Below are 16,258 nucleotides of genomic sequence, written 5' to 3' on the forward strand. Positions count from 1 at the left end.
TAAACTTTGAAGTTTGTGGCATTTTAAGGTCCATGTTCATCTGTACAGTTGACTGATAATGTGGGATTTAGTACTTTTTTCCATCTCCTGGATAAGATGTTTTGAGGTAGTAGGACGAAGAATGATTTTTGAGCAAGGTGGAAGGAATGCTTAATAACCTAGATAGAATGTGAAAGGATTATGTGGTCCAGAAGAAACGGTACAGAACTGGGAACAGGAACACAAAAGTAATAGCAACACAAGAAATCAGATATGGAAAGTTTTCTAAAATATTAGAGGGGGAAATTGAAACCAAGTGTAGAAAACAAGCTCAGTGAAAAGGAAAGTATTTAAATGAAAAAAATATATATTTTAAAGATCTTATTTATTTGAGACAGAAAGAGACAGCACCAGTGGGAAGGAAGGACAGAGAGGGAAGAGAAGCAGACTCCCCACTGAGCAGGGAGCATGATACAGGGCTGGATCCCAGGACCCTGAGATCAAGACCGGAACAGAAAGCAGACACTTAACCAACGAACCACCCACGTGTCCCTAAATAAAAACATTTTTAAAAGTAGGCAAGACAAATAATTTTACTACTCTTTTGAAAATAATTCTGGAAAATTAACCCTATAAGAAGGCAGGTCCAAAAAGAGAAGGATGAAATAGTCAAGTCTTGATACGACTAGAATTATGCTGAGGATCTGATTAATGCAATAGTGATCTGAAAAAGTTGTCATTTAAAAAGGGAGGTACACATCACAAGGAAAAGCAACAACTAAAGACCAATATCCCTTAGGAAAATAAACACAAACCAAATCTAGAAACATAGAAAAAAGATACACCATGAATATGTGGGGTTTATCCCTGGAAGTCAAGATTGGGTCAACATAAATCAGTCAACGAAACCTATCACAATAATAAATTGGTATTCTTTATTCTATTATTAAAATGATCATCTTGACACATTCAAGAAAAGCATTTAACAAAATCCAATACTCTTTCATTTTTTTTTTTTTTTCTTTACAGATTGAGAGAGAGAGAGAGATTACAAGTAGGCAGAGCAGCAGCCAGAGAGGGGAGGAAGCAGGCTCCCTGCCAAGCAGAGAGCCCGATACGGGGCTCGATCCCAGGACCCTGAGATCATGACCTGAGCTGAAGGCAGAGGCTTAACCCACTGAGCCACCCAGGCGCCCCCCAATACTCTTTCATTATAAAAACATTTCAACAAATGAGGGATAGAAGGCTAGTTATTCAACCTGATAAAATGTATCTACAATACCCCATAATTAGTATCTTATTTAATGAAGAAAGACTGAATGCTTTCCCCTAAACTAAGTTCAGGAATAAAGCAAAGATGTCTGTTCTTGCCACTTTTATTTAACATTGTACCAAAAGTTCTAGCTTGGGTAATCAGGCAAGAAAAAAAGAAATAAAAGGTATTCAGACTGGAAAAGAAGTAAAACCATTTGTAGATAACATGACCCTGTATATAGAAAATCCTAAGGAATCCACTAAAAAACTGCTAGAATAAGTGAGTTCAGCAGGATTGCAGAATAAAAGCCTCAACATACAAAAAGGGAGGCAGAGTTAAAGCTGGAAAAAATTGCCTGGACCAAGAAATAAAGTGTGAAAATATACCTTAAAGTTCATTTTCTTGCAAACAGTAAAGATAACTACAACATCCGAGATGCAGGAATTCTGCTATGTAAAGTAGTAATAATAAAAGCCAATAATTGTGTAGCAATCATTAGACTGCCCGCACTGCTAAGTGTTCTAACTCATTTAATCTTCTCAACAACTCCATGAGGTAGGTACTATTATTATTTTAGAAAAAAAGAAACAAAGGAAGAGTTAGGTTAAATAACTTACCAGTCATAGAGATAGAAAATGTTGAAATTAGAAATAAAAGATGAAACAGTTTACCTTTGTGATGTGATATTATAGATTGCCCACTACTTACAGCAAATGTTGAATTATAAAGATAGATACAGAGCGATGTCACTTACCTATACAAGTTAATAAGAAACTTTTAGATCAGGAAGAATAAGAATAAGGTATAAAAAAATTATGATATAAAATATATCAGCAGTCAAACAGAAATAATATTTCAAAGATGATTAGAATAGACACAGACCTATCAGTCATGGAGGACTCTTCAGAATTTAGATGATAGAGATAAATAAATTAACTTTGATTTTTAAAAATATATTGGGACACCTGGGTGGCTCAGTGGGTTAAGCGTCTGCCTTCGGCTCTGGTCATGATCCCAGGGCTCTGGGATCGAGCCCCACATCAGGCTTCCTGTTCAGCAGGGAGCCTGCTTCTTTCTCTCCCTCTGCCTGCTGCTCTGCCTTCTTGTGCTCTCTATTAAATATATATATGTATATATATATACACATATGTGTGTATATATACACGTGTGTGTGTGTGTATGTGTGTGTGTATTTATATATATATATGTGTATATATATATGTGTGTGTGTGTATATATATATATGTATATATATATAAACAAGAAGTTTTAACTTTTAACTTTAGTTATAGAGAGGGCACCATACACCAGTATGGAAATGAAATGACACAGAATATGACCACATAGATTTCATTGGTATAATAACAGATAAAAGAGGGGCACCTGGGTGGCTCAGTGGGTTAAAGCCTCTGCCTTCAGCTCAGGTCATGATCCCAGGGTCCTGGGATCGAGCCCCACATCGGGCTCTCTGCTCAGCAGGGAGCCCGCTTCTCCCTCTCTCTCTCCCTGCCTCTCTGCCTACTTGTGATCTCTGTCTGTCAAATAAATAAATAAAATCTTTAAAAAAAAAAACAGATAAAAGAATAAAGGCAATAAACATATTATGAAATATTTACAGGCTTAAAAGTAAAAAGAGAGACTTAGATGAATTAGAAATTTTAAAAGTTTATCACTTAACATGTCTTAAAGAGAAAGCAATTATGGGTATGCATAAACAGTGTGAGGTTCCAAAAAACAATATTCTAACATGAGGACAAGAGGAAGAGGGGAAACCTGGGATGGAAAAAGTCAAAGGAAAGAAAAAATGGGGGAGAAAAAGTGTTCAAAGAAGTAGTAGAAACGGGCTTTTTAGGTCTTGAATATGTGATACATAATTAAAGAAATGTGACATGAATTAATATCTAGCATAAATTACTCTAAGTCTCTTAAATGCTAAAAATAAATGGACCAACTTCTGGTTAAAAATGGTAGGTTAAGCAAATACAATTATCTTTGTTCCTCTTGAGACTTTACTAAAATAAGAGTAAAGGAATTAAAAAAAAAAAAACAAAAATAATGGCAGATGAGACAACATGAGAAGGGAGATATGACAAGTTTGGAAGACAAGAGAGGAATGAATGGTAAGTGACTTAACAAAACTTAGAATATGAAACCTAAGCAACGGGGGAAAACCCTTTTCCAAAAACTCAGGAAGTAGATGTACCAGCTACTACTGAATGTGAAAGTACAGGATGAGGCTGAAAATGGAGGTACCAGGAACAATATGAAACCGGAAATCCCCTCATAACTTGCAAACCTGAGACTGCCCTTCACCTATCTGAGTTAACAGTTGGAAGATTTATTCTCTAATACAAGGACTGAACCAGAGAGAATCTGAGGCCCTGGAAAAGCTGAAAACAGGTGTGAGACAGCTGAAAACAGAAGTATGACAATATGCTAAAAACAGGGAGACTTCTACTGGATGACTTTAACAATCACAAGCAGCAGAAATACTAACTGTAGTAATTCTCTCTGGGGAAACTGAGGAAAGACCAGTACTGACACTAGGGAATATGTCAAAAAACAGCAGGACGGCTGGGATTTTCTAGGGAAGACTTCTAGGCTTGTAAGGAAAACCCAAAGATTTGCTTTCATTTGAGGATCACTCCTTAAAAGAAAGGTAGAGTCTAAAACAAATTGGTTAGTTCTGCTGTAACACTGTCTTCAATCTATAACAACATGTTAAACATATTAAACATAAACAACATATTAAAACATGAATCTGTAACAATATAACTGATATATAAGGGAACAATTTGAGCATAATGTGGACTTTGCATTTGGTTATGCATAATTTCCTCTGTGAGAAACAGCAGCAAACTGCACACAAGGAACACATGAAATGTACACAACTCAAACAGCTACCAGCCACCTCAGGTCATCATAGGTGGTATAAAACACACCCCACCTACTTCTATTTTCAGATAACCTTCCTTTCAATACTTCACAATGACACAGGTTGCAACACTTCCACATGTGGTCTTTTTCAAGACAAAATGCCACATATATTATTTATGTATTTTCTTAAAGATTTATTTATTTATTTGACAGAGAGTGAGCGTGCACAGGTGCACACATAAATGGGGAAAGTAGGGCAGAGAGAGGGAAAAAGAGACTAGTCAAGCAGACTCACCGCCAGTGAGTCCTGGGCCCCTGAGATCATGACTTGAGCAGAAATCAAGAGTCAGACACCCTCTGTCAGACAACTGACAGAGCCACTCAGGTACCTAGTATTTATGTATTTCTTAACAATTTATTTTAAATGTATTACTGATAAATTTTTTGTTGCACTCTAATTCCATTAGATCTGTGGTTTTTACTAAGTAATTTTACATAGCATGGCAATTTTTAGGAATGCTTTGTCACATTGTAGCAGAACTGACTGTATTGAAAAAGGAATTAGGAGCAAACAGAAAATGCAGGGAACAGAAGACTTTAAAAAACCACCATTAATATCCTGAGAGAGCTAAAAAATAGATATTCAAGAAAAGGAATAAGATGCAATTAAAAGAAGACATTCAGATATATTGGAATATTAGAAATTAAAAATATTATAATAGAAATTTAAAAAAAGTTAGGCACAAAGATAAAGTTGACAAATTCTCCCAGGATTATAAAAACAAATAAGTAAATCCAAGTTGAAAGTCAAAGAAAGAATTAGAGAATCAAGATAAATGGTCTGATATATCCAAATACTAAATTAAAAAAAAAACGTTATCTAAGAAATAATGGAAGAAAAATGCCTAGAATTGAAGTACACGTATTTCTAGACTGGAAGGGCTCACAGAGCTCATTGTCCAACGAAAGAAAAAAATAAAAAGACTCACACCAAGGTATATCATCATGAAATTTCAGAATTATCACATAAAGAAAAGATCTTAAACACTTCCAGAGATAAAATAACAGATCACACATAAAGAACTGGGAATCAAAATGGCACTGAATTTCTCAACAGCAACACTGGAAGCTAGAAAAAAAATGGAGAAATGTTCTTAAAATTTGGGGGAAAACTAACTTCCAACCTGGGATGCATTAGACAAGTGCATTAAGTACAAAAAAAGGGATAAAGAAAAAAAAGGGAATAAAGATATTTTCTGCCATGCCACGCCTCAAAATATTTTCCTCTCATGCATCCTTTGCCAGGGAGTTATTAGAACATGTGCTCCACCAAAATGAGAGAATAAGCCACAGGTGGGCTAACATAGGATCCAGGAGATCCAAAACAAGACAGAGGCAAAGGAATTTCTAGGGTAATGGTAAAGGGAAGTCCTTGGGTGACAGCTGAGAAGCAGGCTCAGACGTAAGTCCATATTGAAGACAAAAGTCTCCAAAAATGCTGCCAACAAAAAAAGAGAAAGAGAAAAGAGAAAGGAAATCCTAGATTACCTGATATGTTTGAATATGTAAAGAGATGTTTCATATATTGATCAGAAACTAGTTTGTGGTATACAAAAATTAAGCAATTAAGCATAAAAAAACAGAGCAATTAATTCTAGGGAAAATAATATATAAAAACGAAAATGTAGGGTGCCTGGGTGGCTCAGTGGGTTAAAGCCTCTGCCTTCGGCTCAGGTCATGATCCCGGGGTCCTGGGATCGAGTCCCGCATCGGGCTCTCTGCTCAGCAGGGAGCCTGCTTCCCCCCTCTCTCTCTGCCTGCCTCTCTGCCTACTTGTGCTCTTTCTCTCTCTGTCAAATAAATAAATAAAATCTTTAAAAAAAAAAAAAAACGAAAATGTAATTGTAGTATCATAAGGCATACTTGAAGAACTCAAAATTAGTGAGCAATAATAAAAGAGTCAAAATAAGGTCAATAAATAAATATTTATTAAATCCCTAATTGTGATATAAAAATATTAGGGGGACTATGGGGAGGCAAAGTGGGTATATATCTGGGTATGTATATATAAAACAGTAGCATAAAATTCTATCTTTATATTCTATAATAAATGCCTAAAATTGGGGTGCCTGGGTGGTTCAGAGGGTTAAACCTCTGCCTTCAGCTCAGGTCATGGTCTCAGGGTGCTGGAATTGAGCCCTGCATCAGACTCTCTGATCAGCGGGGAGCCAGCTTCCCCCTCTCTCTCTGCCTGCCTCTCTGCCTACTTGTGATCTCTGTCTGTCAAATAAATAAAATCTTTAAAAAAAAATAAATGCCTAAAATTTAAAAATCAAGAAAGAATACTACGTAGCGCTAACTAATGGAAGAAACGATTTCAGGTTTTAAAATGGGAAACAAGAGTTAGGCGTGGAGGAAAGTAGGGCTATTTTTTGGTATAAGCCTCATAACATTTTTCTTTGTACTTGTATTAGTCTTTGTACCTGTACTGTTTCAAGAAAAATAACAAATTAGAAAAACATATTAAAAAGATCTTTTTACCTGTCCAAGCTCTTCATTCAGATCAGAAGTATTGACTTGAGCTTTCTGACCTGATTCTTCGTGATAAAGATCAAGATCCCAGCCAATGAAAAATGATCCAAGAAATTTCTGCATTTCGACTGTCACATATAATGAAATTGGAATGATGAAATTGTAGAGTACCAAAAAAGCAAGGAAGTCTGAAATGAATCTCAGAATCTAGGGAGAAAATGATTGTTTGATAAGAGAAAACATATAAGAATTTCCATAGTAATACTAAAGAGCATTATCACAAAGTTTCATGTCTAAACAGACCATCAACTATATTCTGAAGCAGAAGTTTCATGAATTAAAATTCATTTTTTGAGCTGCTTCTTTAATACATTTCTTTTGTTTTATTGTTCATTAGGATCTTGAACAAAGTAAAAGAAGAAAGGTTAAATTTGAACTACTTGTTACTTTTCAGCAGCTACCAAAAAGCCTGGTGTGACTGAAACAATCTTTAGCAAAATTATAATTGTAATCCCTGGAGTATATTTACCATTCTATTTGCACCCTTCAAAATCACAGATAATGAAAAATTGACTGCAATTAAAAAACAACAACAACTATTTAAGAACTGTTAGTCCAGAACTGCTGGAAATGAAAACACAGATTATATAGTACAGTTTACTTTAATAGCATAGCCGTATCACATTTTAACATGTATTCTGTGAAAGGTAAAATACATAATTATGAATCATATGGAAAATATGTTCTGTGATCTGCTTTGTGGTTTCTTGAGATCCACATCTGTCTTCTAATATTTGTATTTTAATCAAATATTTTAATCAAATTAAATCAAATATTTAATCAAATATTTTAATCAAATGTGAAATCTGGAGAATAATTATTTACCAAAATTACATGTTAAATTTTCCTGCTAGCCCATATTCAGTTTAAAACTTAATATGACATATTTTGGTTATTTCACATCATCAGTAGACTGACAGTAAGACTCCTTGAATTATTCTGACGGAACTGGAAATCAACTTACTTTTTTATTTACTTATACAGTAAACGGAATAAAAAAATGAGTTTGTAGTACTGAAGAGGAATGCCATTATAGATGATTTAAATTTTTGTGATCTCTTGTAACTACTCAAATCATGCCATGGGGAATACAAATGCTCTGCCCTAAAATGCAAAGAGCATACCAGTATAAACATGCTGGCCACTCTTAACTTACAGTGTCATTTTGTCACCCTTCAGTAGTAACAGTTTTAGAAGAGCTCAGTGGTCACTCCTATCAGAAGTCACTACCAAATCAGTAACTGTGCCAAAGAATAAAGTTTCCTTTATAGCAGAGTCAAGAACACCATAAAATACCTTACTACTATTTCTTTGATGTTCTGTTTTTTGGTTATACCAAGGTTCATCCCATTTTTCTTCAGCTTGCCATGTATATTTCAAGATAGTACTGATGATGGCTTCAGAAATAAGGATTATTAGATAAATTATCAAAAATGTATTCATTGACCTGAAATGAGAAAAAGAAGAATATAAAATATGTCAATTATGTGTTACTATATTCATCTGCCTGGAAATTTTATAATTAAAATATAATTTTAATTTTATAATTAAAATATATTTATTAAATAAGATATAAAAATATATAAAATATCACAGTAGCTATTTAAAGGAAACAATCTTCGTATTTTAAGAGATGACTATTCAACAGAATCTGTTTACTAGTGATAAAATAACCAATACATAAATTATAAGCCTACCTGAATTAGTTATACTACTGTTCAAAATGCTTAAGTAAATGACAGTTTTGGCCAGTTATTCGTGCCATAACTAATTATTATAATTTTTTTTTAATTTTCAGGATCTAATTTTAAGTGTAAATATAACTAACGTTTGTGTAGTGTTAAGATTTTACAAAACGTTGTTACATCCACTCACTTATCTAATCTTTCTAAAACCTCTATCAGGATATCACTTCCTTTTTAATGATGAAGATCAAAGCCCTGAAAACATTCTATAATTTTACCAAAATCACACAAGTCAGGAACTAACTTTAGAATTCCCGTTCTTTTACCAGGCAAGCTTATATTATAGTATTTCACTAGGCAAGCTTAACATTACATCTCTGATTCTTTCATCAGCATTTTGTAACTTTTCGGCACACAGATCCTCTATGAATTTCATTAGATGTACAAGTAGGTATTTCCTTTTTTGAGAATGATTGCAAATAGTATTGTTTCTAATCTTAGTGTCTGTCCTTGGTGTTTATTTTTTAAAAAATATTTATTTAGAGAGAAAGGAAGTGCAAGCAGCAGGAGGAGCAAAGGGAGAGAATCCTGACTCCCTGCTGAGCGCAGAGCCCAGAACCCTGGAGATCATGACCTGAGCTAAAATCAAGTCAGTTGCTTAACTGACACCGGATGCCCCTGGTGTTTCTTTCCTAATGTAAGTATTTAATTCTGTGATAGTTAATCTTATATGTCAAGTTGACTGGGCTAAGCAATGCCCAGGTAGTTGGTAAAATAATATTTTTGGGTGTGTCTGTGAGTGAGTGTCTGAAAGAGATTAGTATTTGATTCATTAGACTTAGTAGAGAGATATGTCCTCACCAATGTAGGTGGGTATCATCACTGATGACCCCCCAGAAATACAAAAGGCAAAGGACAATTTTTTTCTCCTTTCTTGAGCTGGAACATCATAGCTCCAGGTTTTTTATCAATGCCCAGCTCCCTGGTTCTCAGGCCTTTGGATGCTGACTGCATTATACCATCAGCTTTCCTGGTTCTCCAGCTTGCAGATGGCAGACTGTGGCCTCTACAACCCATGAGCCAACCATTATAATAAATCTCCTCTTATATATACCCATATATATCCTACTCGTTCTGTTTCTCTGGGAAACCCTGTCTAATACAAGTGCTATAAATTTCCTTCTCAGCATTGCTTTAGCTTCATTGTATAAAATTTGATACTGTATTTTCGTTAACTTCTGGATATTTTTTAAAATGTTCTTTGAGATTTCCTCTTTGACCCATTGATTATTCAGAATTAAGAGTTCCAGCTGCTCCATATCATTGCCAATATTTTTAGGCTTTTTAATTTTTGCCATTCCACTAAGTGTATATTGGTATGTATCTCTTTGTAGTTTTAGTTTGGATCTCTCTTATGACTAATGGTGTTGTACACTTTTTCACATGTTTATTTGCCATTTGTATATTTTCTTTGTGAAAATTTCTTTGCTCCAGTCGTATATCCACTTTTTTTCATTGCATTGTTTTTCTTTTTATTATAGACATCTTACAGACGTATGAGCTCATAATGTAGTCAGATATATGTTTTATGAATAAGTCTCTCAGTTTGTGGCTTCCTTGTTCATTACCTTAATTGTGTAGTGTGAGAAGTTCTTAATATTGAGGAAGTACAGTTAACCAATTTTTTCCTTTGTGGTTATTGGTTTTGTGTCCTAGGAAATATTTACCTATCCCTAGGTTGTGAAGATATCTTCCTAAGTTTTCTTCTAAAAGTTTTATAGTTTTAGCCTTTATAGTTAGGTATATGACCCATCTTCAAAAACTTTTCAGTGTATGATATGAGGTAGGAATTGAGGTTTATAATTTTTTTCCCATATGGATATCCAACTGTTGTTGCATCATTTATTGAAAAGACCATCATTTTAATTTTTTTAAAAGATTTTATTTATTTGAGAGAGAGAAAGAGAATAAGAGAAAGCACAAGCAGGGGGAGAAGCAGAGGGAGAGGGAGAAGCAGACTCCCCGCTGAGCAGGGAGCCCAACACAGGGCTTGATCCCAAGACCCTGAGATCAGGACCTGAGCGGAAGGCAGACACATAACCCAATGAGCACCCAGGTGCCCCAAGACTATCATTCTCTTCATTGAATTTACCTAACTCTTTGACTAAAAATCAATTGACCATATATAAATGGATTTCTCAATTGAAACATGTTTCTGCTGAAACATCTTTTTTGCTAATACCATACTACATTTACTGTAGCATTATAGTTAACTCTTAAGGTCAGATATAATATAAATTCTCCAGGTTTCTTGAGACTGTCTTCTTTATTCATTCTACATATGCGTTTTATTTATTTAAAGATTTTATTTATTTATTTAGAAAGAGGGAGAGAGACAACACAAGCCGGAGAGGGAGAATCTCAAGCACACTCTGCTAACCATGGAGCCTGAGGCAGGACTCAATCCCATGACCCCGAGACCATGCCCAAGCCAAAAATCAAGAGTCAGATGTCTGACCGACCTAACAAGGCAACCCCAATATGCATTTTGGAATCTTGTCAATTACCACAAAAAAGCTTGCTGGGATTTTAATTAGTATTGAAAGAATCTATACGTCAGCTGACAGCTTAACAATACTGAGCCTACCAATCTAATAATTGATTTCTCCATTAAATAAACATCTCTCACCACGTTTTGTAGTTCTGTCCTTGCTAAAACTCACCTATTAATCCTAATAGTTTTATTGTTGAGTACACTGTCTATATGAAAAATCCTGTGCCCTCTGGTAAGGACAATTTTCAGTATTTATGCCTTTTATTTCTTTGTCTTGTGACACTGAAAAAGGTTTCTAGGATAATGTTTAAAAGAAGTGGTGAAAATGCATGTATGTTCTCGATATGAATCCTTACAATATGTGCTTTGTAAATATTTTTCCTAATCTGTGGCTTCTCTTTTCATTTTTTTTTTTAACAGTGTCTTTTGGAAATGTAGAAGTTTTATTATTATTATTATTATTATTTAGCAGTGACATACAGTGTTATATTAGTTTCAGGTGTGAAGTTTTAATTTTGGTGAAGTTTAATTTACAATTTGTGGTTTTGTTTTTGATTACTTTTTTATGTATTTCCTATCTAAGAAATCTTTCCTTAACCCAAGGTCACAAATATTTTCTCCCATGTTTTATAGATTAAGTTCTTATGTTTGGGTCTTACATTTTAAGCCAGTTTTTTGTTTGTTTTTTTAAGATTTATTTATTTGAGAGCAAGAAAGAGAGAAGAGTCTCAAGGGGGCTCCATACTCAGCATGTGGCACTTTATCTCATGACTCTGACATCATGACCTGAGCTAAAACCAAGAGTCAAACACTTAACTGACTGAGGCACCCAGGTACCCCTGAGTTGTTCTTTTATGTGGTGGGAGGTAAGGGTTAAGGTTTCGTTTCTGGCATATGTACATCCAGTTGTTCCAGCATTGTGTGTTGAAAAGACTATCCTTTGGTGTGGACCGATTTTTAAAAAATAATAAATTAAATCTCTTTGACAGATAATAGGGCTATCTAGACTTTGTTCCATCCTGTGTCAATTGTGTAAGTTGTATTTTCGAAGAATTTATCCATTTCATCTAAGTTGAAAAACACAGTTACATAAAGTTGTTCAAAATATTTCTTTATCTGTGGATAAAGTAGTCACAGTAGATAGGATCTGTACTGATACTCTCTAGAGTTTCTTCCTTAGTGTAGGCAATTTTATAGTTTTCTCTCCTACCACTTCTTTTCCCCCTTAATCTCTCAATCTAGGTAGAGATTTATCAATTTTGTTAGTATTTCTAAAGAAACAAGTCTTGACTTTGTTAATTTTGTCTATGATTTGTTTTCTTTTCTATTGGTTTCAGCTCACATCTTTAATATTTTTTCTCTCTTTTCTGATTGGCTCAAATTGCTCCTCTTTCTCTAGCTTCCTAAGGCAGAAACGTAGATGACAGATTTTAAGCCTTTCTTCCTTTCTCATATAAATACTTATAGCTAGAAATTTCTCTTCAACTTAGGTTTTGCCTTGAGTCCACAAATTTTCATTTGTTGGATTTAAATTACCACTGTTTTTTCTAAAATTTTAGAGATTTTCCATTATTGTTTTTTCAAATAGTTTTATTCTGCCCCTTTTGCTCTCTCTTTTTTTGGACTCAATTAGACAGAGAGCTTAGTATTATTGTCTCACATAACTCTGAAACTCTGTTCATTTTTCCTCAATCATTTTTCTCCCTGTTCTTCAGACTGAATAATTTCTATTGCTTTTTTAAATTCACCAACAATTTCTTCTGCCTTCCTTTATCTGGTGTTGGGCCCATCTATTGGCACTTACATTTCAGTAATTATAGTTTCAACCCAAGAATATGCACTGAATTCTTTTTTTATAGTTCCATTTCTTCCTCCAAGTTTTTATTGAAATTCTACTCAGTTAACATATGGTACAACACTAGCGTCAGGTGTAGAATTTAGTGATTCATCACCTACATAAAACACCCAGTTGCTCACCACAAGTGCCCTTCTTACCTGCCATCACCTATTTAACCCACCTTTGCCCACCTTCCCTCTAGTAATTTCCATCAGTTAATTCTCTATAGTTAAGAGTCTGTTTCTTGGTTTGCCTCTTGCCCACCTGCCATGTGCATTTGTTTTCTTTCTTAAATTCCACATATGAGTGAAATCATATGGTATTTGTCTTTCTCTTATTTTACTTAGCGTATTACTCTCTAGCTCCAACCACATTGTCGTAAGTGGTAATTTCTCATTCTTTTTATGGCTAAGTAATATTCCCTTGTGTATATAAACCACTTCTTTATCCATCCATCAGTCAGTGGACACTTGGGCTCTTCCCATAATTTGGTCTATTGTTGATAATGCTGAGATAAACATCAGGGTGTATGTATCCCTTCAAGTCGGTAATTTTGTATCCTTTGTATCTTTGTAGTGCAATTGCTGGATAGGGCTGCTCTATTACTAACTTTTTGAGGAAATTCCATACTGTTTTCTACAGTTTCCATTTCTTTGCTGATATTTTACATGTTTATTCACATCTTCCTTTAGGTTCTTGAAAATACTTACAATATCTGCTTTAAAGACCTTGCCTGCCAATATAAGACACAGAACATTATGGTGACAGTTTCTATTGAATGCTTTTTCTCTTAAATGCAAGTTACATTTTCTTCAGATGTCTACTTATTTATTATTGGATTTTATAAATAATGGTCGTACAGATTCTGCACTCTTTTATGTTCCTCAGAAGAGTGCTGATTTTCATTTTAGCAGGAAGTTAACTTGGCTAGGCTCAAATATCAAAGACTGTCTCCACTGCAACAGGCAATAGCAAAATTTTCTCTCCTGTTCTTTAAGCTTCCTGATACTGTTCTTGTGCCAAGCCCACTGGGTCTCCTCTGCACATGTATAGTTTCAACAGTCACCAAAGATTTGGGCATAATATAAGTGCAGGTTTTAGAGTTCATTCCCTTCTGTGGCTCCCTCCCTTACCCAGTTTTCCTCTGTCTAGCTGTTCTTCCAGCTTAAAACCCTGTCCTCTAACACTAAAATTTTGCAAAGCTCAGGCTCTCTGATGCCCTATGCAGCACACGAATTGGGTAATGCCTTCAGACAAAAATCTGCATTTTTTTTTCTTTTAAAGATTTTATTTATTTGACAGAGATCACAAGTAGGCGGGCCGGGGGAGAAGTAGGCTCCCTGCTAAGTAGAGAGTCCAATGCAGGGCTCAATCCCAGCATCCTGGGATCATGACCTGAGCTGAAGGCAGAGGCTTTAACCCACTGAGCCCCCAACCCACCAGGTGCTCCCCAAAATCTGCACTCTTAAATCTTTCCCCTTGCTGCTGCCATCTTTCAGGAGTAGACTCTGCCATTTTCTGTCTGTTTTGCATCACTCTCCTGTATTTTCCAATACTTATTTATGTTTTTGTCCAGATTTTATAAATTGCTATCTGTAGGAGGGCTGGTCTGATCAAGTGATTACATTACTACCCAACAGCATTTATTTTAAAGTCCTAATGTAACACCTACTATATGCTAAACGTGCAAAATCCTACATGCATATATTCCTATCCTCAAGGATACCATCTTTTGTTGACTGACATATATTTTTATATAGTATTTTAAACATATATGAATAATACACAGACATATTCATGTGTAAGTAAATGAAAGTAGTTTTCTTACTTTTCTACTGCAGATCGTTTCTGTGACTTGCTCTTATAATTTAATGCCATCTTAGTTTCCATTCCAGTGTAGATAGCAACTCCTGAAAAACAAAACAGTTCTGTAAAATAATCTGCTGGCATATTTCAAAAGAGAGATATACTCGCTAGCATGAAAGGAAACGTATTATCTGATTATTGTTATAATTTGCCTTCAAGTCTTTTTGGAGTTTTTAAAAGGCTTTCCAAGTCCAATTCTGGGGAACTCCAGTCACTCAACCTGTTGGATGGGAATGGCATGAGGGTTGTATTTCTGAGTTATAATTAATATACCTGAATGAAAGAGATATTATTAGAGTTGAAACTAATGAAGGAAAAGGATTTGGAAAGGTAAAGATAGCAGGGAAGGCCTGCTATAAATATACACTGTTAACACAGAAATGGAAAAGCACTTTGAACAATGGAACGTAGTCAGAGTCTGAAAGGCCTTGAATGCCAGAATCAAGACACAATTTTCTACCATTGGATAGATAATATGGGAATCTGTCAGAGTAAATGAAATAAACAAAAGTGCTATTTTAAGAATGTGTGCCTATGTAAATGACTGAGATAAGTAAGAATGACAGTAATAATGGCCTAAAGTTGGGGAGTGAATGAAGTTAGGTTAGACCAGCTTTATAAGAAACTTTGGAGTTAGACCTTACCTTAGACCTTACCTCTGCCACTTATTAGTTCTGGATCCCTGGGCAAGTTATTTAATCTAAGTCTCAAATTCCCCATCTTTAGATAGGAAAAAAATACCTCAGAATTGTTGTGAGGTTTGTATGACAAAAATAGCAAAATGTCTAGAAACAGAGACATGATCAATAAATATTCACATCCATCCTTAAATAGTGAAATCTGAGAAGCAGTGTAGGATTCATCATGCTCTCTTTCTAAAGATTTATCCTGGAATTTTCACCAGTACTCTTTAGAGGCAGGGATTATAACTCAGATGACAACGGGCACTGAAATTACAGAAATGTGAGAAATCAGCCAGAATGATATGCAGTAGAGGTGGTACTGAGGCAGAAAACAGCAGAACCCAGCTAAAGGCATTCAAATATACATTTTATTTTAAGAATATAAAAGGTGTTCTGGCTACAGAGATGTATTAAAATATAGCATTACATGAGGGGGTCCAAAAGCCCTGGAGATGTTCTTTGGCTTTGGGCATCAGAACATGATTATGGTTTTCTTTTTTTAAAATATAATAAAATATACATTACATACAGTTTACCATTTTATTCATCTCAAAGTTTACAATCTGGTGGTTCTTTGTATAATCACAATGTTGTGCAACCCTCACTAACTTGACATTTTTATCACCCTCAAAGAAAACCCTGTACCCATTAAGCAATCATTCCCTGTTCCCCTCTATTCCCTGGCCCCTGGGAACCACAAAGCTACTTTCTGTCTCTATGAATTTCCCTATTCTGGGTATTTCAAGTAAATGGAATCATATAATATGAAGCTTTTTGTGTCTGGCTTCTTTTATTCAGCATGTTTTCAGTGTTTATCCATGTTATAGCATGCATCAGTACTTCATTTTTTATGGGTGAATAATATTTCATTATATGGGTATCCCACATTTTTTTAATCCATTCATTAGTTGATGGATATTGGGTACTTTC

At 34.9% G+C, this 16,258-nt stretch overlaps 1 protein-coding gene across 1 annotated transcript in view; it reads right to left on the reverse strand.

Moving 5' to 3' along the window:
- ATP11B (ATPase phospholipid transporting 11B (putative)) overlaps nucleotides 1–16,258 on the reverse strand; it is a 117,285-nt gene that overhangs the window by 54,214 nt on the left and 46,813 nt on the right. Inside the window, exons 10-12 of the mRNA XM_046001867.1 lie at nucleotides 14,608–14,689; nucleotides 8,000–8,150; nucleotides 6,653–6,850 (exon numbers count right to left, since the gene is read on the reverse strand). Of these exons, the coding sequence (XP_045857823.1) occupies nucleotides 6,653–6,850; nucleotides 8,000–8,150; nucleotides 14,608–14,689 (431 nt within the window). The remainder of the gene's footprint in view (nucleotides 1–6,652; nucleotides 6,851–7,999; nucleotides 8,151–14,607; nucleotides 14,690–16,258) is intronic.

This window comes from Meles meles, chromosome 4, assembly GCF_922984935.1.
Source record: "Meles meles chromosome 4, mMelMel3.1 paternal haplotype, whole genome shotgun sequence".
Classification (NCBI taxonomy): domain Eukaryota; kingdom Metazoa; phylum Chordata; class Mammalia; order Carnivora; family Mustelidae; genus Meles; species Meles meles.